The sequence below is a fragment of the Miscanthus floridulus genome, chromosome 8 (assembly GCF_019320115.1).
Source record: "Miscanthus floridulus cultivar M001 chromosome 8, ASM1932011v1, whole genome shotgun sequence".
NCBI lineage: Eukaryota > Viridiplantae > Streptophyta > Magnoliopsida > Poales > Poaceae > Miscanthus > Miscanthus floridulus.
In genome coordinates, this window is record NC_089587.1 from 86,574,296 (window position 1) to 86,599,508 (window position 25,213).

General features: G+C 46.7%; 1 protein-coding gene across 1 annotated transcript; it reads right to left on the reverse strand.

The window, feature by feature from the left end:
• Nucleotides 1-5,976: 5,976 nt before the first annotated feature.
• Nucleotides 5,977-7,364, reverse strand: LOC136472850 (uncharacterized). The gene has a single exon (XM_066470560.1). It carries the CDS (start codon nucleotides 7,324-7,326, stop codon nucleotides 6,040-6,042), a length of 1,287 nt encoding a protein of 428 aa, XP_066326657.1. The 5' UTR covers nucleotides 7,327-7,364; the 3' UTR covers nucleotides 5,977-6,039.
• Nucleotides 7,365-25,213: the final 17,849 nt, after the last annotated feature.

Here is a 25,213-nt window from a genome sequence, read left to right on the forward strand (position 1 = left end):
TCTCTGGAGCACCGCATAAGCTTCTTGCGGGTTTCAACGGAGACCACCACCAAGCCATCTAGGAGGTGGCAACCTCTAAGAGTAACAAGCACCACCGGCTTGCAACTCGATCACCTAGTGCCACTCGATGCAAACCCACAATGCAACGCACTAGAATCACACTCACTCGCAATCAATTCACACTCTTGCAAGCACAAGTGAGTTAGAGGGCATCCAAGCACTCCTACACAAGCCACATAGGTGTGAGGGTGCTCAACAACTAGCCCAAGGCCAACCACACACTCCTTTTATAGCCCCAAGGGCTAAATTAGCTGTTACCCATTCACTGGGCAAATTTTGGGACGACCAGACGCTCCAGTTAGATCGACCGGACGCACCCTGCCAGCGTCTGGTCGCTCTATGCCATCCATGTGTTGCTCTACATTCAACTAGAGCCGCCTGATCTCAATGGTTAAGTTGTGACCAGACGCTGCACAGTGAATGACCGGACGCTGCTGTGCCTGAGTCCGGTCGTTTCCCTGAGCCTCTGTTTTGCGACCGGGCACGTCCGGTACACCATGACCGGATGTAGACCAGCGTTCGATTAGTTCTATGCCCATGTGCCTAACTCCAGCACCGCCTACATCACCATACATCAGCACTGACCAGATGCAGACCCTGAGCGTCCGGTCAGTCTTCGCGCCAGCATCCGGTCATGAGACTGAGACCCCGCGCTCACTGCTGCCACTGACCGAACGCGCCAGTCCTACCGAGGCTAGTGTCCGATCAGTTTTACGAAATCATGTCTTTTCTGTATAGGGCGCTAGTGGCACTGTCGGACTATCCGCACTCTACGGGTGGACACTCCACCGGTGGAGTTTCAAACCTTTCTCGCCTTTGTTCCATCGCCGAGTTAATCCACATCAACTCCAACTTCATCTCCTTTATAAATGTGCCAACACCACCAAGTGTACACCACCATGTGTATGTGTGTTACCATTTTCACAATCATTTTCCAAAAGGATTAGCCACTCAACTTGCCACTCAATCATAGCGATGATGCAAAGTTAGATCACTCGAGTGGCACTAGATGACCAATATGCAAACAAGTTTGCCCCTCTTGATAGTATGGCCATCTATCCTAAACCCGGTCATTAACTTCTCTACACACCTATGACCAGTGAAATAAAATGCCCTAGGTTATACCTTTGCCTTGTGCATTCCATTCCATCTCCTCCAATGTCGATGCAACACATGCACCAACAAGATCAACAATGATATGATCCACTTCATATCATCACATGATCATATTGGTTCATCGATCTTGACTTCACTTGCTTTTCACTATTGCCTTCGTCCATCGGTGCCAAGTCTTGCTTAAGCTTCACCGCCACGCGGTCCATCGCTCCAAAGCCTCCAACTTGCCCATCACGCTTGCAACCGGTTCATCAAGCCAATTCATGTCTTGATCTTCTCCACCTTGATCACATGACTCAATGTCATGTCTCATTTGCAATGAGCTCCTTCATCATCACATATGTGAGCTTTGCAACATCTCCAACCCATTTTCACCTTTAGGGCATATGTTGCTCACACACCTGTACCTGTGGACTAATCACCTGTGTATCTCACATAAACATAATTAGTCCACCTAGGTTGTCACTCAGTTACTAAAACCACACAAGGACCTTTCAAAGTCATTGTCTTTCCCCTCGACATCGTCTGTGATCGGGTCAGGGTCCTTCCCAAGCTCCCCTTTGTTCAAACCTCCAGACAAGAACCGCTTCATGAGGCCACAGTCTTTGTATAGATGCTTGATGGAAAAGGCATGGTTTGGACATGGTCCCTCAAGCAGTTTCTCAAAGTGGTTCGGAGTGCCCTCCGTGGGCTTCCGACCACCCCTACGGTCTGCGGCGGCCACAAGCGAGCCTTCGTGCCATTGCTTTTTCTTCTTCTTAGCAAGACGATTGGAGGCGCCTTCACCGGCGTCCTCATCCCACCCCGCCTTGCCATTAAGGTGGTCAAAGATCGCTCCGACCGCTTCTTCGCCTGAGGCGTGGCTGGTGGCGATGTCGAGGAGTTCCTTGATGGTTCGCGGGCCCTTGCGTCCTAGTTTGTGGACCAGGGACTCGCAGGTGGTCCTAGACAGGAAAGCTCCTATAATGTCAGCGTCAATGACATTAGGTAGCTCATTGCACTACCGAGAAAAACATTAGATGTACCCACGGAGGGTTTCACTAGCCTTCTATCGACATTTCTTGAGGTCCCATGGGTTCTTAGGGCGTTTGTATGTGCCCTGGAAGTTCCCCACAAAGATCTCCTTTAGATCCATCCAACTCTCGATTCTATTGAACGGTAGGTGTTCCAACCATGTTCATGCCGAATTGGCCAAGAACAATGGAAGGTTGCGGATAATAAAATCATCATTATCCACACCACTGGCTTGGTAGGCATGCCGACAATCCTCGAGCCATAGTCCGGGGTTCGTCTCCCCAGAGTACTTTGGGATGTTGGTTGGTGGTCGGTACCTTGGCGAGAAGGCATCATTGAGGATGTGTCGACCAAAGACCTGAGGCCCCGATAGGCCAGGGCTCCAACTTCGGTCCTCGCCGCTGTCGTAGCGTCCGCCACGGTGAGGGTGATAGCCATGACTAGCTCCCTCTCTAGGGTCATTGTGGGTACGCCTGCGAGTGTCGAGGGTGTCACGTGCATCATGGTTGCGGTCGAGACGCTGATGCACATGGACCGTGGTGCGCTGCCTGCCACCCTATGGCGCCTAGTGGACCGATGCGTCCCTGTCGAGGCGCTCGAAGAACATGCATTGGCTGGCATCGAGCTCACGTCGCCGAGACAATGAGCTCTCATCCTGCTATGCCACCGCACGCTCGAGCAACGTGTGAATCTTGGGATAGGCCCAATGATCCTCGGGTGTTGCGGCCTCTGGAAGACCGAAGCAAGGCCATCGCGGCGGCGATGTTCTGGCTTGCTCGGATGAAGCAAAGGAGGGTTTCATCGTCCGCGATGATCCTTCGGTTCATGTCACGGGCCATGGCACGTGCGCACCCTCCGTCTCCATGGCGCTCGATCTCTCGATCGAGCTCCGCGCACTCCTGCTCGAGCTAGAGTCACTCTTCCTCGAGCTCTTGGTGTCAGGCTCTTAGCTGCTCCACCCGCATGGGTGGCGGGGCTACTGTCTCCCTCTCGGCCTCATCATTGAGGTCATTTGTTGGGGTAGCTTCCTCCTCATGGACGCTTTTGACGTGTCCCTTAGGGGTACCCATCATGAAGCATTCGTGAGAGGGTGATGACTCCCCATGCTAGAGTCAGAGCAAGAGGGTGACTCTGGCTCCTCTGTGAGGAGGTCGTGGAAAGATTCCATGACGTGTTCTATCACTCCCATGAATTCGTCGTTCGTGGGAGGTGGAATCATGCGTTGTGCCACAAGGTGGCTAACGGTCTCCACGGCGATGCAGAGACTGAACGAAAGCACTGTTGGGGTGCTCCGGATAAGGTGTTCCGGAGAGAGGGGTTCCACTCCGGCGAGCCGCGCCATGTCATTGGCGTAAAAGAAGGTGAGGTGGCGCAGGTCCTCCTGGGACGACTAGGGTCCTAGGGAGACGCCAAGCTGGCGCTCAAGCCTCTCGTAGTTGAGGAGCTGGTTGTTTCCGGGGGCACGGGCCCCGGTGCATGCAGCTGTAGCTCCACAACCACCTCGTCGACTGTGTCAAGGCTAATGGATGGGAGAGGTTGGATGGCGGCGTGAGCCAATGCCAACTCTCCTCCCACAATGATGACGAAGTCTAGATCCCCGAAGCGCACGTGTGCGCCCGGGACACAGCTGATGCCGTGACTAGCCATCCATGGCCTGATGTTAATGTCGGGACGCGCAAAGTCCCCTACCTGGCGCGCCAACTGTCGGTGTTTCAAGTAAACACCAACAAGTAAATTTGTATTATTGCGCGTCTGGCCCGGATGGTGTGTTAAAAAGACATAAGGTTTATACTGGTTCGGGCAGAATGTCCCTACGTCTAGTTCGTGGCTGCTGCTCGTGTTATTAGCACTGAAAAGTTCATGGTAGGGGTTACAAACGGGCGAGAGAAAGACAGGTCTCAAGTCTCTAATAGAAAGATCGAATGGGTGCTGAGAGCTTGGTTACTGTTCAACTATGTGTGATGTGATGTGTGATGTGTGATGTGTTTAATCGATCCCCTTAGTGGGGTGCTACGCTCTCCCTTTTATAGGCCAAGTGAGAGTATAGATTACAGATGAGAGAAAAGAGGAAAAAGAGAGCCAAAGGATGTCCCTCAAGGACGTCGGGTCTTCCTTTTCCTCTTTGCGGGCACCCCTGACATGGCAGGTGGTGACGGGGATAACCCCACACTGGGTGCATGTCTGCTGACCCTAACAAGGCCACGCCAAGTGTCTGCCCGCTGATGATGCCATGTCCTGGTATTGTCAGCGGGTTATCACGTCCCATCGCGCCCTAGCGGGCGGCGCGGCGGACCAACGTGCTGATCAACGGCCATACGGGGAGCAGGCAGCACCGTGACTGCAGGTCCATTACTGTGGGTGATGCGAGTTTCCTTCTGGACCGTAGCGGTTGTCGTGAACTCCTGTAAGGATCCATGCCCGAGGGCAAATGACGACGCCCGCAACACTGTAATAGCAAATATCGCCGCCTACAACACTGTTTGGGCTCTAACAAGCCTGGACGGTTGCAAAGCACCCTTCTGACATGGCCTGACGGTACTGTCCTACAGGTGTGCAGGGTACGGTCCTCAGTATTGCGGTTGATTTAAACGTATTGCCTTACCTGCTCCGCCTAATTCCTGGGTTGGTATCGTGGTAATGTCGTCATAGGCGTCAGGCGAGGTGGAGCTAGCCCTCGGATGTCGGGCGAGGCGGAGCCGGCCCTCGGACGTCGGGCGAGGCGGAGCCAGCCCTCAGACGTCGAGCGAGGACGTCGAGCGAGGCGGAGCCAGCCCTCAGACGTCGGGCGAGGCGGAGCCGGCCCTCGGACGTCGGGTGAGGCGGAGTCAGCCCTCAGACGTCGGGAGAGGCGGAGCCGGCCCTCGGGGGTCGGCCGAGACGGAGTCTGCCTTCAGACGTTGGACGAGGCGGAGCTCGGCAAGCGGCGTAGTCGCGCTCTTGATTGTGCGGATGAATCAATGTTAGATGATCATTAGCTTCTCTTTAGGTACCCTAATATTGGTCTCCGACAATGTTCTATGATACTGGCGAGCTAAACCCTACACTTGACACCCAGTCACTTACTGCCGTGTAGAATAGGCACCGCGCATGGAGGTATACAACGTAACTTTGCAATGTCCCCGTGTCTCTCTTGTCTATGCGGCGCCAGATCGTTCGCTCAAACTGAACGAATGCTCAAATGGAATTGGGCTTTACATGCCCGCATCTTTATTTTTGCAGATTGTTTATTCCGACGGGTTCGAAGAAGGTCAAACAAAGAAATCTTAATTTCCCCTTGAGCTCGATGGCTACTGTATACATGCAGGCAAGATCCCACTCTCCTTTCCAGCTAGCAGAGAGCCAGAGACAGTCAGCTAGCTAGGTAGCTAGCAGCGATGCGTGAGGGCGGCGAGATGGCGACGGAGGCGATTGTGCAGCTGGTCGACGGTGGCGAGGAGGCGCAGCGCGCAAGGTGGTGGCGGTGCCGCAGCACCCAACGGTCAGGATATCCCATGCGGCCACGTATAGTCATGTGCTTTGGAGCTCGGTCGCTATCTAGAAGCTGATCGCTAGATAGCTACCGATGCTTGGCTGCATATGCCGAATCGCCGATGCCCATGCTAGATATTCTGCCAGTGCCAGGGCTTTTGGAAGTTGGAACACCTGCAGCTTACTACGACACATACATGGAGTAGGAGATGTGCCAAAAAAAAAAAACTGTATTGACCACCATTATTCATTCCTAACATCAACCGACGAGATACATAGTGCTTCCGGTCCGGAGCCTTCATCCCTGGACAACGACGACAGAGCCCAGTACAGAGAAATTTATTCAGAAAGCTTTTAACAAGGTATAATGGCGTGCGGTCACTAGAACAACGGGAACACGTCCAAGTTGTTGTAAAGCCTTGCCATGCGGGGGCCATACAGCCTCACCTTGTTGCCGCCCTCGAGATCGCGGCGGAACAGCACCTGGTTCTTGTTGACGATGATGGAGGAGCCGCTGGCACCGGTGAAGTCGACTGGAACCTCGGCGCCGTGAGGCACACCGAAGAAAGTGACCGAAATGTCATCGCGGACCACCACCTCGTGCGCGCGACGCCATGTACCCGCGTCGCCGTCGTCCAGGAAAAACACGCCGTGCACTCCTTCGACGGCGTGCGGCTGGACGTTGCCCGGATCGTTGTCGCGGACGTCGAAGGCGCACAGCCGGAGCCGCCCGCCGGCCGATCCCAGAGACCTCCCCACGCGCTTCGTGCCCCCATCTGCCAGCGGCGGTTCGCGGAACGCCGACACGCGGCCGCCGCGGGCCACATCGAAGCAGAGAACGCGCGCGCGGGCGTCACCCGCGGCGCTCTGCCAGTAGATGCTGTTCCCGGCGCGGATGCCCGGACCCCAAGCACCGAACGCCATCACGTCCTCGTGCGCGCCGTGCTCCTTCGCCCCCCACTCGCCGGTCTTGGACGAGAACGTCGCCACGTGATCAGGGGCGACAAGCACGACCATGAAGGAGATGGTCCCGGACGCCGCGTCGACGACGACGTAGCGGAAGCCGGCGGCCACCGTATCGCCGGCGGGAGGCGGCGGGAGCGCGATCCAGCGGTTGGCGGCCGGGTAGCAGACGAAGTAGGAGCGCGTTGGGTTCCGCGCCAGCAGCAAGGGGCCGTCCGAGGCGACGAAAGAGGCGTCGAGCTTGGGGATCGTCCGCATGAGGAAGGTGGCCAGCTCTCCCTCCGCCGGTGGCGCGGCCGGCGCATGCTCAGCGATGAGGTGCTGGTACGCGTGATGGACGGGGAGGTGGAGCGCGACAGGGTTGGTCGGGTCGGCGTTGTTGACGATGGTGAGGTGGACGTAGCCGCCGGGCCGCTGGTGGTCCTTGGGCTGGATGGCGACCATGGCGGGGAGTTCGTCGTCTTTGAGCAGCTGCACCAGCGAACGACGTGAGGAGAGGTGGTTCTGGAGGAAGGCCGGCTGCCTGAGCAGCGCGCCCGACGACTTGGAGACGACGGCGAAGTGGTGGGCGGGCTCCGACGGCAGCTTGGACAGGATCGTGGACATGATGTTGTCGTCCAGGTGCTGCTGCACCACCACCACCTTGCGCTGCGCCTCCTCCTCCTCGCCGCCGTCGACCAGCTGCACGATCGCCTCCGGCGCCATCTCTCCGCCCTCACGCAGCGCTACTAGTACTAGCTAGCTCGCTGTCCCTCTCTGCTCTCTGGCTCTGCTGCCTGAGACGTGAGACAGTGACCTACTGACCTGGTTGCTTATGGTGTGGTCTGGCGTGCGAACTGGGTGGTCTCTCGATCGCGTCCCTTTATAGCTAGTAGTAGTAGCTGCCCTTTTGTATATAATTATAAATATAAATTTTCATACAAGAGTAATTACAGTACCTTGCATCCAATGCAACTTGATCTTCGCCGTTCACATGTGTCGCTGGATGCCAACGTATAGGCACGTGGCCGGACTTTGCAAAAGTTGGATACCTGCGGAGTACGTGTGTCAAGTTTAGGGTTTAGCTGGCCAGCATCAAATCGATCAGCATGCATGTATGCATCAGTATACTAGAATTGTTGATGTATTGACCGTATCGTACTGATGATAAGGTACCGCGACGGCATGGCCCTGCCCTAAGGTTGAAAACGGACGTGAAAAATCCCTTTCTGACCGGTCCCGTCCGCCCGTTTTTATATTCGTGGGATCCCGTTTTCGTGTTTGAAATGGAGGAAGGGTTTTTTCGTCCGTTTCCGCGGATCCCATTTTCATCCCGTTTTTAATCTATGTGAGATATGTCTAGAAATTGATATGTTCATAAACCTACTGATCACCAATTATGCATGTTTACATGTTAACACATGGCATACTAGTGAATATTGGACCAATAGCTTCATACGTGTATATTATTTTGTGATTTTGTTCGTGTATACATGAGAATATTTGATCACGTTATTCTAACTTAATTTTGGCTCTCTGTCTGCATTTGTCCGTTTCCGTATTTTTGTATATTCCTATTTATTTTTAATTCTATTTTTCTTCCGAACCAATCACGTTTCCGCTAAAAAATATAGAAACGTAAACGAGGGAGGGGTTTTTTCCGTCCGTTTTCACCCCTACCAGCCCTGTTGGCTGTTGACTGTTGTCGACTTGGCATGGCCCAGCCGGTACGGTGTGCATGCATGTATGCTGGAGCTACATCCGGGTACCGGCTACGCTAGAAACAAGAGTCTTGCGGCACTAAATTCTTTGTCTTAATCTCACCTTAGCTATCTGGGCCACGGGTACGATCTCCAGCTTTGTCATTTTTGGGGGCCTAAGCGTGCACTTTATTCTCTATTAATATAATATATATATATCTATAAAAATCTGGTATGTTTTTTTAGGGTTTCAGAGGGGGAAATAAAGTCCCCACCTGATTGTATTACGAATTATATGTGTGGCCTGGGCGGCCTACAACTTCAGATATATATATAGTTCTCTGACTGAAAGAAAGGATTTACAAAGTTCGGTTACATGATTTTTTGAATTGCTGCCTCGAACAGTTTGCAGTGAGAAAATAATAAAATCTGGTATGTCTCATGCCAACTTCACTTCTTCTTTTGTTTTTAATAAAAAAAGGCATATTCCCTTGCCTCAGCCGTCAGCCCTTGCAGAAAAACTTCTTGCATTGTCTGCTGAATTTCTTTGTTTTTGTTTCTCCGGTAGAAATGTTTATCGGTATGTCGGATGCGTGAACTCTGAAATTAAATCTGATGCTACATCAAATTAAGTTGTGGCATAAAAGGGAAGGGCACGTAGATGCTAAAGAAACAAAAAAGCTCTCTTTACAGACCACAGTAGTAATCACATCAACATACAAATTTAGCGTTTGAGAAAGTTTTCTAGATTCAAAGTTCCTTAGCTACACTACACTTACAAGTTGGTAAATGGAGTCACTTTCAGAGCATGTTGGTTCATCACTCAACCTTTTCACACTGCATCCGGCCTTAATTCCTTCAGTGGTTGTAGTGGCCATGCCATCGTCCTGCAACTAGCTAGCTAGAGCTTGTTGCTGCCCGCGCGTGCATGCGTTCAGTCGTCGGCAGTCGCTGTCTGTGGTCCCTGCTGTCAGCCGGCCACGACTCCACGACCACGAGAGCTCCCCCAACCCCATGATGGACGTGGACGGTAGCTAGGCGTATCAGCTCTTGCAGAAAAAACTTCTTGCATGCGTGCGTGCTGAATTTCTTTCTGTGTTTTCGTTTCTCTGATACAAATGTCGACCATCGATATACGATATGTATGTTGGATGCGTTTGAATTTTAATGCCTTAAAAGTAAGTGCTACATGAAAACTGTGGCATCAAAAGGCCGGGAAGGCTAACGATAAATCTTCTCTCTGATACCTACGTTCTAGATGCTAAAGAAGCAAAAGAGCTCTTGAAAAACTGCACTAGTGAAAAACTGCATCAAAATTCCAGTAGTTTTCAATTAGCTTTGATTTGCCCTTCTTGGCTTGACGGCCTGAGGCAGTAGCAGACTACTCCGTAGCTAGCAGTAGCACAGAAACTGCTCCAGATCTTATGCGCATCTCCATTAAGACACTGCACTAGTCTTTAATTTGCTCCAAAAGGGCGTTCTCTCTTTTTTTTTCAGTGATAAGCTGTGGTCCAAGGAGCCCTGGCAGAATATGCATGCAACCGCAAGGGGTCCTTTACAGTGCAAGTGCAGAATCATATCACTACATCAAAGCAGGCAAATAGGCAATGCACAGGCGCACAGCATTGCGCGCCTGCACGGCGTGCACCTAACGCCTCTTGCTTCCAGCGATCGATCGAGCTCCAACGCACACGGCCGACGGCCGGCGATCGAGATGATGGTCCCTATTGGCATGCGAGGCGGAGCCTGGAGGTGGACGTGGCCGACCGCTCTCGTCTCCGTGCATGGATCGGATGAGTCGTGACGACGACGCGCACTGGCCTGGCCGGCGCACGTGAATCATCTCCGATTTCTGAAAGCGACACCTCCAGCTTTATTCTCACACAAATAAAGCCAATTATCATCAGCTGTCAGAATGGTATATTCTCACAGACCTCGCTCTTCGCACATTTGCAAGCTATACGGCTGCAGGAAGGATTTCTAATTACCATGGCAAATAAATGCAGATTGCCTGTAACAATATTTTCAGTAAAAGATGCTAAAATGCTTTTTAAAAAAAAAAATCTGTACATTTCTACGGACAGTGACTTCTGTTTGCTAAGATTCTGAACATATTTGCCACACACACACACACCGGGGAAACCAATACCCGCCCCCCATCCCCAAACAAAAAAAAGAACAAGGAGAATGTGTAACTGATTGTTACCATTCTACGTACAAAACCAATTTTGCAGGCACGTAGTTGGTTAGCACAGGTATCCGCGTGTCATTTGGATCACCCAAAGTCGATTTTCTCCATGTAGAGTAACTCAACCGGAGAAAGCGAAATTTTCAGCACGCTGAGCGCTAGCGGGATTGGAACTTGACAGACCTATAACATTGCACATAACTCCTCTAATTACTCCACCTCAAATTCACTTGTGTTTAATAAAGGGCATATGCATCCACTTTTCAAAATTTTAAAATAAATATTTGAGACCTTAAACGATGTAAGTTTTCGATGAAATCTTTACTATTCTGCCTGCCAAATTGAATGATGTATTCATTCAAAAAAAATGGACAAGAGCCAAAATGTTTCAACCAGAAAGTTGTAGATATTATCGAGTACTATAATTTTGGTTTTTGGTCGTTCTGCCGTCACGAGGTCGTTTGAAAATTTTAAATTTCAAATTGTGAGAACTTGAAAAATAATTTAGAACCATAAATAATTTCATATGAAAAATCCATCAACTACAAAGTTGTCATTCTCATTGAGATCTACAACTTTTGGTTTTGGTTGTTTTTCCATCTGAGATCGTTTGAACATTTTGAATTTCAAATTTTGAGAACTTGAAACATAATTTCAGGACTATAGATGATTTCAAATGAAAAAGTCATCAACTACAAAGTTGTAGTTTTCATCAAAATCTATAACTCTAGTCTTGGTGTTTTTTCCATCTGAGATTGTTTGTATAATTCGGAAAAAATGAATTTAAAAATATGAGAACTTCAAACAAAATTTTGAGACGATAAATAATTTTAAATGAAAATTTATCAACTAGAAATTTTTAGATCTCATCAAGACCCACAACTTTGATATAAAGTTCGCCTTCATCCAACTTGATTTGAAAGAGTTATTAGTTTTACTGTGTTGCATCATGGTTATTACCAGCCAGTAGTGATAATTGCCCTATTTTCACCAACCATTGGAGGCAAACCGGTGGTGACCTGAACAACACTACCGGATTCAGCTTCTTTGCCGAGTGCCTCAGGCACTCGGCAAAGGCTGATATACACTCGGCAAAGCCTTTGACGAGTGTTAGTTACACTCGGCAAAGGGCGCTCGGTAAACAGTTTATCGGCAAAGACCTCTTTGCCAAGTGCACTTTATCGGACACTCGGCAAAGCCTTTGCCGAGTGCTAATCTGATACTCGACAAAGAAAAGTCACCGTGATGGCGAGTGCCACCATGACGGTGGCTTTGCCAAGTGTCAAGGTCAAGCACTTGGCAAAGGTCACTGCTTTGCCGAGCGCCGTTGACTCAGACACTTCGCAAAGGTGGCTGCTGTGCCGAGTGCCACCGGCAAGACACTCGGCAAACATGTGACCTTTGCCGAGTGCCTTGCACGTGGCACTCGGTAAATCTGTGATTTTTGCCGAGTGCAATGGCCTTTGCACTCGGCAAAACATGTTCCCAGGTAGTTACTTTGCCGAGTGTCATGGCCATTGCACTCGGCAAAGTGACTGAAAACAACATTTTTATTTGTTTTTTACATCCCATCCAAACAAACAGAATATATATAACAAACATCACCAACATCACATATATATCATCAACAACACATATATATCACCAACACTACATATATATCACAAACGTCACATATATATCACAAACGTCACATGTCTCACAATATAACACAAATAAGTTCACAAGTAATCCAAGTGCTCCATCGTCTACAACCACAATTGCAAATAGAAGTACCATTAACAATCACAAGTATCATCATCAAGATGGCCAATCAGACTAGTTTGGTGAAGGATTCGCTGAAGGATGAGGATCGTTCAATGTCGCCGATTGATTCTGCACAAAGAAGAAGAGATTGCATGTGTGAGACAAGATAAATATATACCATATATGAATAAAACTTTCATACTCCACTAGGTTTGACCGTAAGCATGAACATACAAACTGAAACATTTATACTCACAGGAGTAGAATAGTGAGGAGGTGGAGGTGGAGGTGGAGCGAATAGCGAAGGTGGCGGAACTACACCCATAGCGGCGCCAAGACTTTGCATGTACTGAAGAATGTCCGCCATCCTCCGCTGCTCAGTCTCCCGCTCGGCCTCCACCCTCTCCATCTTCGCCTGCATCTTCTCCCGTATCCTCCTCTCTTGTTCCAGCTAGGCCTACAATATATTCACCCCAATGTTACAATAATGCAAAGGAAAGGTATGAAAAAACCAATGAACGACGAATAAACCAGGAATAACCTCGAGTGCCTCCACCCGGTGGTGTGAACTATCCTACCGAGGTCGTATGGCCGGGCATGTGCTCGTGCTTCTTGCTCGAATCTGGGAGAGACTGGGAGTAGCAGCTGAGTCAATTGCGCCATCGCCAATCCAGTACCGCCCATGCTTCTTGCCTCCTCCCACCCTCTTGACGACTTCTTCATCAAGGTCCTCAGTGCTCGGATCGTACTCTGGCCCATGTACCTCCCTTGCCATCGATGTGTACTCACTGAGGCAGTTGTGGACGGTCGCATTGTTGTACGCCTCGGGCCCATCCTCTGGGTTGTAGTCGATGTCGGACATCGCCTTGCCCTTGTGAGTCATAGCAAATGCCTTGAAGATGGAACAAGGCTAGCCATCATGTGATGCCGACTGCGAGAAAAATAGCAAGATGATTAGAAATCATGCAGAATTGAGCATTAGAATAAATAAATGAATTCACGTACCCATGTTTCTGCGTATTCATTGAGGCTGTGGCTGCCTTAATGGTGTGCTACACCTGGCATCATCAAACGCTGCTCCTGGCACAAGTTGTGCGTCTCCTCCCACTCGCATGAGCACCACTTGTTCACCATCTGTACCCAGCACTGGGGATACGCGGCGCACCAATAAGGAATCATGTACAAGCCATCAAGTACATGACATATCAGAAGATGAAATTAAGCCTACTTAATCTCAAAAGAAATCAATATTAATGTTCTGTATTTACCTGTAGGTACTGGTCCTGGGTCAGCGTCATGGTTCTTGCGTCCCTTTTGGTGACCTTCGTTCCAAGGATGGTCCCATGGTAAGTTACGACGGCCTAGATGCGCGCCTCGTAATGCATGTCCATGACTAGTTTTTTTGCAGCATTTGATAGCCACCGCGTCCACCCTAGCCTCATGTCCGTCCTAGCATCTAAAGAAATCCTGCATACAAACACGATGTATCCATTCATTATTTCAAGAATGTCCAATGAATGCGATGTATTGAGCAATGTAGTGCGAGGAAGACTTACCCACAGTTCTTGCTTCACCCGCTCCGCCTTATTGTTGAATACCCTAACTCATTACTAATATCAGTGGGGCATGAGGAAGAACCATGCAGGCCATAATACAATAATAAAATCATGTGGCTAACATATCTTTCAACTTATCTTTACTTTAATGATCTCGTAATGTGAACTGTTCGTGAAAGCGCTCGATATCGGCTAAATAGCCGATTCAGGCATAGCGCACAGTTAAGGTCATGCCTTCTTAGGAATGGGTCTACCAGCTAACAATCCCCACTCCACGGTGCCAACAGTGGGGTGAGAGGCAAAATCCCACAGGCCATGATGACAGGCCATGGAACGGTTTTTATTAACTAATAGATCTACTCAAGATCGGACATGCCTTAACCGCATGCCATGCACGATTAAGATTGACGCAAAACAGCCTATAAAAATATAACTCATCGCTTAAGATGTAGATTAGATCAATTTTAAATTAGCAAAGGATGAGTTAAACAAGATATAAGGCTGATCCAGATCAATCTCAATCGGGCAGAGTGATATTGCTGTAATTAGATAAAGGATGATAGCAATAAGCAATATTGGTAACTTAATGAATCTACCAAAGACTGCCATACTAAGGTAGAGCCGATAACTTGACCTTGATCTAGTTCAAGTAGTGGGGTGTGAGGCAGAATCACACAGGCCATACTTGAATTAGACAAGAGTTGATAACTAGCCTATACCAGAGTCGCAGTGGGGGTCGACCGGATCGATGTAGCCATACGAACAGAGGTATAAACCATGACGGTACTTACATATGAGCAGTGGAGGTCGACCGGATCGATGCAGCCATACTCATTGAAGAACTCGCCGAGATCTACTCTACTCCTACTCCTAAGGGGTGGCCGGAGCCAAAAAAAGTAATTGACTTGTATTTGATTGATTGTTCTCTTTTACAATAGCTGGGGCTTGACATTTATACTCGGGACCTACGCATGACTCATGTCTAAGCATGACTCATCATAACTTTTTGACCCTAAAGAAAACATTCCTAATTTAAGATAACTTGGACTCTAGTCTTTCCCTTTCTGTAGAGTCCGTCATGTTTTGACCTAGCGCCGAACGTAGCCTTTGTTGCTATCCATTGGCGCTATCCGAGGAGAGCCGATTCCAATTTCTGCATCTGAATCAACTGTGTCTAATTTGCACACAATTTATTCCTTGGTGACATGATCTTGGGAGCTTTCGAGTCCCTGCGACTTTTTTCTTCCAAATTTCAGTGTAAACACATGCCCCCCCAATTTTGTGGATAAAAGTAATTTTATTCCAAAATTATCATGTCGGCATCCCTGATTGGTCCATAGTCACGGGTAGAGAACCTTGATCTGGGGTCCATTGTTTGTCGCTGCCTGCGCCCACTCATAAGCCCATGTCTCAAAACTTTTTTACAAGAGTGTCACTTCTTCTCGGGCACTTGGATTCATCTTCCCGGGCTGGCTATAAAATGCCCATCTGACTCTGGCGAGAGCAACTCAACAATTCAGCCATGCTTTGTTTTCATCTACTCTCTCGAGTGCCTCTAGTTTCGCCAGACCCTCCATGGTCTGCCCTCTTGTTATGAAGATCTTGAGCGGTTAGAAGAATTCTTGTGCATAGGGTGATTGCATTACTTATCCTAACACCTCATTGAGCAAGAAGACAAGTCATTACGGTTAGAAGAATTCTTATGATATTACCTGAGTCTTCTCTCCATGCTCACAAAGCTGTTTTAGTGTTTGCGAGGGCTAGAATGTGTGATCACCTTCCTCTTGTTACTCCTCCAAATGCCCACTAGGAAAGCCTTAGGCTTCTTTTCCATAGTTCCTCAATTTATTTGAGAAATCTATTGAACTTATGTTAGGCGGGCAACCTTTCTTCCTTTCGGATATAACTTTATTGATGGGCCAATGCGACTTGGTTCACAATGAGTTTTGGCCTTGTGGAAATTCGGACTCCCTTCAATCCAAAGAAGTTCTAGTGAGTTAATCCCTGGTCAATGTATCCATCCTACGATATTTTGTAATTTGGGGAAGTAATAAATTCAAGTCCGTTATTTCTTCGTTATCTGTCCCCTGAATTTCTGGAGTGCTAATCCGTTTCTGTTTCTGATTTCAATTTCATGCCTCCATCTTCTCGCTCTTCTGGGCTATAGATACGGGCTATGGCTATGAGTCAAAAAACAACCCTCTTTGTCTCAACCCTTCTTCGTCTCTAGCATATCTCCTGCCTTTTCGTGGGTTCGATGTCATGGAGAACAATAAGAGGTCTGCTGAAGAAGCCCTCAACGGATCCACATCATCACATCAATGCCCTCATCATCAAGAGGATGCATCTTGGGGTGCTCCCATCTCTTCGGATCAAAGGGTGAACTCTACCCAGCCCTTGGGGTCATCTTTGGCACCAATCCACCGCCAGCTTCCTCGTCATACGAGGCGACAGATTAGTAACGACGATCTACTAGCCTCCGTTGATTGGATCGACCAGCATCTAGCCAACTGCCCCTCCTTAGCAGAATCGGCTCTGACCATGATTGAAGACCGATCACCCCTCGAGATCAGCCTTATGAGAGAAAGGTTGGCAAGGGCTGAAGCTAGAATCATGCGTAAGATGTTCTACCATTATTTCTTTGTTCTTTTTCCTTGATTTAGTCCTCAAGATTTTTGATCACTCTTTTCTTGAATATTTTAGATTTAACCGCTCAGTTGGAGAGTCTTCGATCAGCCGCGGATCATGCAGCGGGATTTGTCAATGCTAGGGGCACCGTTCTGGTGGTTCGCTTGCACAACATAACGAATTGTGTCAGGGAGGTCGCCCTTCATGGAGTCCATCATGGAGCTGCCATGGCGTTGGCTGCTGCCCAAGCATGTTTGGGTCATAATCTTCGGCTTCTTCCCCATGGTTTTCTAGACGCAACGTACTCTAGGGAGCATGAGCGCTTGGTTGAGGATTTTATGAGCGCCGCCAACTCTGTAGCTTTCAATACCCTGGCCGATGATATAGTAGGCAAAGTATTTTCCATCCTGTAGCTTGTAATAGGTGACATTTAGCAAACAACTTTCTTGCTTTGAGTGATTTCCCTTTGTTTCGTGCTTCATTTTATACGCATCACTCTATCGGCATAACCGATACGCATTGTACCGGCTTTCACTCCTTCAGGTTTACCCTCTCGCTAGCAACGATACCCTTCCGGTATCGGCTACTAAAACTGATGACCGAGCAAATCAGTTGTTAAGTGTCAATTCAAATGCTAGGGTAATATTCCTTCAAATATTTCCCATTTGATTGCTCTGCCGAATTTCCTTTCACTTCTCAGTATCTTCAAAATACAAGTATTGCCAGGCGCATAACATTCGATCCGATAAGGTCCTTCCCAGTTGGGTGACTTTTTGCTGAACCTATTGCTCCCTAACTCGATTGGCGATTTTGTTTTCCAGACCAAATCTCCTTAAAAAAATTGCTTATTCTTAACCCTTTTATTGTAATATTTTACGACTCTTAGTTTATTGGTTTCAATATTTTTAAGAGCGCGTAGTCGAAGGCAACTTAAGTCTTCTAAGTCGTCATAAGATTTTTGTAGACTTTGGCTATCAAATCATTCTATAACATAACATGTCTCGATCCGGTCTGAACTTCCCAAGGAAGGACTACGTTATGGCCATACACAAGCTCATAAGGTGATGTGTTAATTGATCCATGACATGCCATCCTGTATGTCCATAGTGCCTCATTAAGCGTCGAATGCCACTTTCTGGGCTGTTCCTCAATTTTCTTCTTGATTAACTTAATCATAATCTGATTGGACGCCTCTGCCTGACCATTAGCCTAAGCATAGTAAGAAGACGAATTTAGCAGCTTGATCCCCATACTGGCAGCAAAATCTCTGAATTCCTCTGATATGAACATGGTCCCTTGATCGGTATTGATGGTTTGAGAAATCCCAAAATGATACACAATATGCTCCTTGACAAAATCAACCATGTTTTTTGAAGTTACCGTTTTCAAGGGGACTGCTTCAACCCACTTGGTGAAGTAACCTGTTGCTACCAATATGAACTTATGTCCTTTGCTCGAGGGTGGAAAGATCTAGCCAATTAAATCAATTCCCCAACCCCAAAACGGCCATGACTTGATTATTGGGTTCATGGCCAACGCAGGCGACTTCTAGATATTACCAAAACGTCGACAGTCTTGGCATCCCTTGTAATATTCAAAACAATCTTCTAATATTGTTGGCCAGAAATATCCAGTTCTGCGGATAATCCATTTCATCTTATAAGCCAATTGATGAGCTCCACATATCCCTTCATGCACTTCGCCCATCAACACCTTAGCCTCTTCTTGATTCAGACATTTGAGTAAGGCCCCATCGATCATTTTGTAATACAGCTGATCATCTAGCAAAACGTATTTAGTCGATTTATACCTTAGCTTTTTGGTAACTTTTCATGATGGATCTCTAAGGTAGTCGACTATCTCAACTCTCCAGTCATTATCCAAGGTTTCATTGCTCAAGATTTCTTGAATTACTCGATAACCTAATGCACTTTGAGCCAAACAGTTAGCTTCTTGATTTTGTGCCCTCGGAATGTGCTGAAATGAGACATGAGAAAACTCTTTGAGCAACCTCTGACACTTGTCACAATATCTCCTCAAAGTGTCTTCTTTGCACTCATATAGGCCGATCAACTGATTAATAATCAACAATGAGTCTCCAAATATTTCAATTGCTTCAGCCTTTACCTCATAAAGAAGTTGAATCCCTCTCAAAATAGCCTCATATTTTGCTTGATTGTTGGTAACCATTGGCTCAGTTGGAAAGGCAAACTCAAAATTTGCCCCCTGAGGCAAAATAATAACAATACCAATGCCACCACCTTGCTTGCAAGATGATCCATCGAAGAATAATGTCTAAGGTACCGGCTCTACATAATTCATGCTTGGTTTACGATGCTGGGTGACAAAATCGGCTATTACCTTCCCTTTGACTGCTTTAGCCAATTTGTACCTCAAGTCAAACTCTGATAACGCGAGAATCCATTTTCCCACTCTCCCATTTAGTATTGGCATCGATAACATGTGCTTGATTACGTCAGCCTTGGAAACAACCGTACATTCGGTCGACAATAAGTAATGCCTCAACTTGGTGCAAGAGAAATATAAGCACAAGCATAACTTTTCGGTGGGAGAATATCTTGTTTCTGGATCTAGAAGTCTCCTGCTTAGATAGAAAACCACTCGCTCATTTCCTTCAAACTCTTGCATCAGGGCTGATCCAATTGTTTTGTCATCGGCTGATATGTACAACTTGTAAGGCTTACCCTTCTGAGGAGGAACTAGCACGGGTGGATGCTTCATATACTCTTTTATCTCTTCAAACGCCTTCTGTTGTATGTCACCCCATCTGAATTCTTGATCGTTCTTTAATTTCAATAAGGGAGAAAATGGAAGAATCCTCTCCGACAAATTTGAAATAAACCTTCTGATGAAATTAATCTTGCCAAGCAAAGATTGCAACTCTATCTTAGTAGTCGAGGGCACTGCATCGTCAATTGCTTTCATGCTCTTCTGACTGACCTCAATTGCTTTCATGCATCATCAATTGCTTTCATGCTCTTCTGACTAACCTCAATCCCTCTCTCATGGACCATAAAATCCAAGAATTGCCCAGCTGATACCCCAAAGGCACACTTATTAGGATTCTTCTTCAGACCATATTTTCTTGTGCATTCCAGAGTTTCTCGCAAATCAGCTAGATGCTCTTTGTATCCTTTTGATTTTATCATCACATCATCAATGTAGATTTCAACAATCCTGCCGATCAACTTATGAAAAATATAATTCATTGCCCTTTGATAAGTGGCACCAGTATTCTTCAGACCAAAGGTCATCACAACCCACTCGAACAAGCCGATTGCGCCGGGGCACCTGAAAGCGGTCTTCGCTATGTCCTCTTCAGCCATGAAAATTTGGTTATACCCTGTATTGCCGTCCATGAAGCTAATAACCTTGTGCCCGGCTATTGCATCTACTAATATATCGGCTATCGGCATTGGATAACCATCCATGGGTGTGGCTTTGTTCAGATCCCTGAAATTAATGCAAACCCTTAATTTTCCATTCTTCTTGTATACAGGGACAACATTCGATATCCACTATGCATATCGGCATGGCCGGATGAACTTCGCCTCCAGTAGCCTTTCAGTCTCTTTTTTAACATCATTAAGCGTGTTCAGATTGAATCTCCTTGGAGCTTGCTTGAATGGCCGATATCTAGGTTTGATTGGCAACCGATGCTCAACAATTGACCGGTCCAAACCAGGCATCTCGTAGTATTCCCAAGCAAAGCAGTCTTTAAATTCTTTCAATAAATTAATTAATTCCCGCTTATACTCCGGATCAAATTTAGCACTTACGTACGTTGGCCTAGGTCTGTCTCCAGAACCAATATCCACTTCTTCCAATTCATCAGCCGACATGAAGCCGTGTCCTAGTTTACCATCTGTACCATCTCTTGGATTATCCATTAAAACAAATTTTCAAAGCTGACTGCTTGGATCGGCTATGGGCTTTCACCATTGACTCTAAATTCTAATGGCAATAGAAAAACTATTTGAATATTAGCCGATGGTTGCTTTCTATTGGCTATTTGCTTGGTACGCCACAGTTGAGTTTTACCGGATGGCTGAGCATGTTATATCTCCTTATTCCTTAGGCATTGCTCTCTTCTCTTCTGGCTTCTTGTTAAACCTCCGGGGCACCATTGGCCTTCCTGTCAAACATATTTCCTCTGGTTGCTTCCTTCTTCATGATCAACCCAGTCTTGGTCAACAACTCTTTTTCCTAGCCGATCTTGAATACTTTTATTTTTTAAGCGTCGATCCATGTTATTATGATGATATGCATCCTGGGCATGGATAGACCGGCGATTGACTTGAGATTGCCTAAACTCCCAATATTGATTGCTGCATTCTGGACAGTTATGTCTGGTAGGCAATTTCAAACCTTTGTTCCAACAGTATCTGAAGAAAGGACAATTCTAGTGCGATTCGGCTTGCTTCCTTTCATACCTCTCTTCTTCCAGTTGACGCTGGTATTCTTGATCCTCAAATCATCGCTGATAATCTTTTTTTTTCTGCCGCTGCCACTTGTTTAACAGGATCTGAGATATGACTCATGGCTTTGTTGCTCCATCCTTTGATGTCTCCCCCTGTTCATATCGGCTCCTCTGCTGATTACGATGTTTTCTAATCTCTCTATATTCATCAGCCGATATTTGCATTTTGGGATCAACTGTTCTAGCTTCTCTCGATTTGGTCGATGTTAGGACCTTAGTTTTCCCTTATAACCCAACATCAACCATATTTTGATCTCTTGGGAAAGAATTATCATCCACCTTCATCTTCTGAGGTGCATCAAACTTGAACCTCCCTTGCTGAATAGCCCTCCATATATGCTGTCGAAAAATTCTGCATTCATTGGTGGAATGAGAAGTAGCATTATAGAACTTGTAGAACTTCTTATTCTTTAACTGTTTAGGGGGCAACATAACATGATTGTCTAGAAATTTGATCTGGCCCGTCTTAAGTAAGAAGTCAAAGAGCTTGTCCGATTTTGTGACATCGAAGTCATAGCTCTCCTCGACTCCTCTTCCCTAAGGATTTGGCACCATTACTGTCTTCTTGCCCCAATTCCATTCAGCCGCAGCAATGTTCTCTTCTTCATCTTCATAGCCATCATCTGCTGAGTATGGATCATAAGCTTCGGCTACGGTGGTACTCTTCTGGAATCGGGTATCTCTGCGCATACTCTGGAATTGGCTATTGAGCGCTACTACTCATTGAGCCAATTGACCTAAGTTGTTAAATTCTTGTCCTAACAACTTTTGTTTCCACATTGGCAATATTCCTTATACAGCTAAAGCAGCTAGCTAATCATCGGCCACATTCAATGAGAAGCACAAGTTTCTAGTCTCCTAGAATCTCTAAAGAAACTCAATGCCCGATTCATTAGTCCTCTGTCTCATGGTTGTTAAATCGGTTATCTTCTTTTCTCTAGTTCTAGTGTAAAAATATAGATGAAACTTCTTTTCTAGGTCAGCCCAATTGGCAATGGACTTGACTGGTAGTGACGAAAACCAAATGAAGGCTGCCCTAACAGGGATAAGGAGAATAAACGAACTCGATGGGCATCCTCAACTGACGCTTCGCCCAATTGTGTAAGATACCGACTGACATATTCTATTATGCTCGTACTGTCTTGACTGGTGAACTTGGCAAACTCTAGGAGCCTGTAATTTGTTGGAAGAGTGACCAAATCATACCATTCTGGATATGAGTGTTTGTACGAAAAGGTCAGCCCCTTTGGCTTCAGACCGAACTGATTCTTCATCATCTCGGTCACCTTCAGCAGCAACTCGTCAGCTTGTAGATTTGGGTTTCTCGGTACTTGCTGACCCATCTGTGGATTGAAATCTTGCGTGCCTTGATATCCTAGATTTGGCATCATGTGGAGGGTGTTATAATCAGTGTCATAGTGATAGCCTTGTGAAATCTCAATCTATTGGGTCCTTTACTGGCTTGCTGCTTGAAGTCTCTGATTATAGACATAAGGATCTATATCTCTACGGATCCTTTGAATTGATGGTGCTATTTTTTGAGCCAACGACAGTATGTGGCCTGATGTGCCAGAATTGATCACCTAATTCTAACCTTGCCCCACCGGCTGTTGCACATGCTGTATTGATGGTCCGGGATTGTACTGTATCTGATTCATAGTAGTACCTATAGTTTGTTCAGATGAACCTTGAAGTGTCTGGACGTCACTATTACTAGCTGGTGCTGCTTCTTGATGGCTGGTACTAACTTGATTAGTCCCTTGAGTCGACAGATCTGGAATGTTGTAACAAGTCGATCCAATCTGACCAACTAGAATTCCATGAATCGCCTCTTTCATGGCGTTGTGAAATGCGTCAACGAAAGCTTCATTGTGACTTGATATGGCATCACGAATAGATTTGTCTATGACATCCATAAAGAAATGCCTGTCTTCAGCTTCAACTGTATCTGTCTGCCCGTGTAGTAGAACTCTTGGTAGTGGAAATTTCTGAATAATTGTGCTGTCACGTGTTTTGGTGTAGGACAACAAACACTTCTTCTATAGCTTTGCTGATGGTATCCTTATCTTCATTAGGTAGGTCATTGTTGTGAGCTGCCATGATGATTGTGGTGTCCCACCAGGTGTGCCAGAAACATGTGTTGACATAGAATTTTCATCTCTGTGCCATGGACACACGTAGCAAGCCAGAAGGGTCCGCTCGATGGAGCAGATCCGCCTAGCTTCAGCGCAAGGGTGGTCGATCCTGCACAATCCTCTCGAGACATGCCAGTCAATTTGACCCTGCAATTAACAAGGAGAGAAAGATCATCAGTAATTAAGGGTGGAACATGCCGGTGTTGCCAGATAGTCCTGAATGTGCGGCTCTGAGAGCCGATATGAGAGGAGATCAACTAAATAGTCGATTCCAGCATATTTATAAGAATAAATCGATTAAAATTTATGGGGTCGTATAAGAAGAATCGGTTATCATTCAGGATAAATATTATTTAAGCAAATATTAATCAATGACAATAAGATATCAATGATGATCAGTTTATACTGAGCCAATGATTACAAGTAACTGAACTTCCTTTTATATAAAGAGACAATTCAACACCACTTAACCATTTAATAAAGAAAAAATTAATGAACATGTTAGATCTCATCCATCACCATGACCAGTGGGGCATGAGGCAGAATCTTGCAGGCCGTAGTAACAACAATAGACTCGATGACCCTAACTCATTTCTAATATCAGTGGGGCATGAGGCAGAATCATGCAGGCCGTAATACAATAATAAGATCATGGGGCTAACATATCTTTCAACTTATCTTTACTTCAATGATCTCATAATGTGAACTGTTCATGAAAGCGCTCGATATCGGCTAAATAGCTGATTCAGGCAAAGCGTACAGTTAAGGTCATGCCTTCTTAGGAATGGGTCTACTAGCTAACGATCCCCACTCCCCGGTGCCAACAGTGGGGTGAGAGGTAGAATCCCACAGGCCATGATGATGGGCCATGGAACGGTTTTTATTAACTAATAGATCTACTCAAGATTGGACATGCCTTAACCACACGCCATGCACGATTAAGATTGATGTAAAACAGCCTATAAAAATATAACTCATCGCTTAAGATGTAGATTAGATCAATTTTAAATTAGCAAACGATGAGTTAAACAAGATATAAGGCCGATCCAGATCAATCTCAATCGGGAAGAGTGATATTGCTGTAATTAGATAAACGTGAAAGCAATAAGCAATATTGGTAACTTAATGAATCTACCAAAGACTACCATACTAAGGTAGAGTCAATAACTTGACCTTGATCTAATTCAAGCAGTGGGGTGTGAGGCAGAATCACATAGGCCATACTTGAATTAGACAAGAGTCGATAACTAGCCTATACCAGAGTCGCAGTGGGGGTCGACCGGATCGATGCAGCCATACGAACAGAGGTATAAACCATGACGGTACTTACATATGAGCAGTGGAGGTCGACCGGATCGATGCAGCCATACTCATTGAAGAACTCGCCGAGATCTACTCTACTCCTACTCCTAAGGGGTGGCCGGAGCCAAAAAAAGTAATTGACTTGTATTTGATTGATTGTTCTCTTTTACAATAGCTGGGGCTTGACATTTATACTCGGGACCTACGCATGACTCATGTCTAAGCATGACTCATCACAATTTTTTGACCCTAAAGAAAACATTCCTAATTTAAGATAACTTAGACTCTAGTCTTTCCCTTTCTGTAGAGTCCGGCATGTTTCGACCTGGCACTGAACGTAGCCTTTGTTGCTATCCACTAGCGCTATCCGAGGAGGGCCGATTCCAATTTCTACATCCGAATCAGCTATTTCTGATCTGCACGCAATTTATTCCTTGGTGACATGATCTTGGAAGCTTTTGAGTCCCTATGACTTTTTTCTTCCAAATTTCGATGTAAACAATATCATATAAAGTAGTGATAACATCTAAAGTTACTTACTTTCCCCCTTGGGTCAAATCAGTGGGCGTCTCTCATGAGGTATCGGTCACTGAGGGAGGCTCATGGGACCTCGCAAGTAGACGCTCGATGAACTAGAGGAAGCGGAACCCCCTAGTGTATCGTCGTCCTCCTACACTTCCTCCTACGCCTCCTCCTACGCGTTCTCCTGCGCCTCCTCCTATGCGTCCTCCTACACCTCCTCAGCGTCCTCCTAGGGCACCTACTCCTCCTCCTCCTCCTCCTCACACAATGGGGTGGTAGGCGATGGCTTCCTCATATGGCTGCTCCTCCTCCTACTCTCCCCCAGTGCAGTGGTC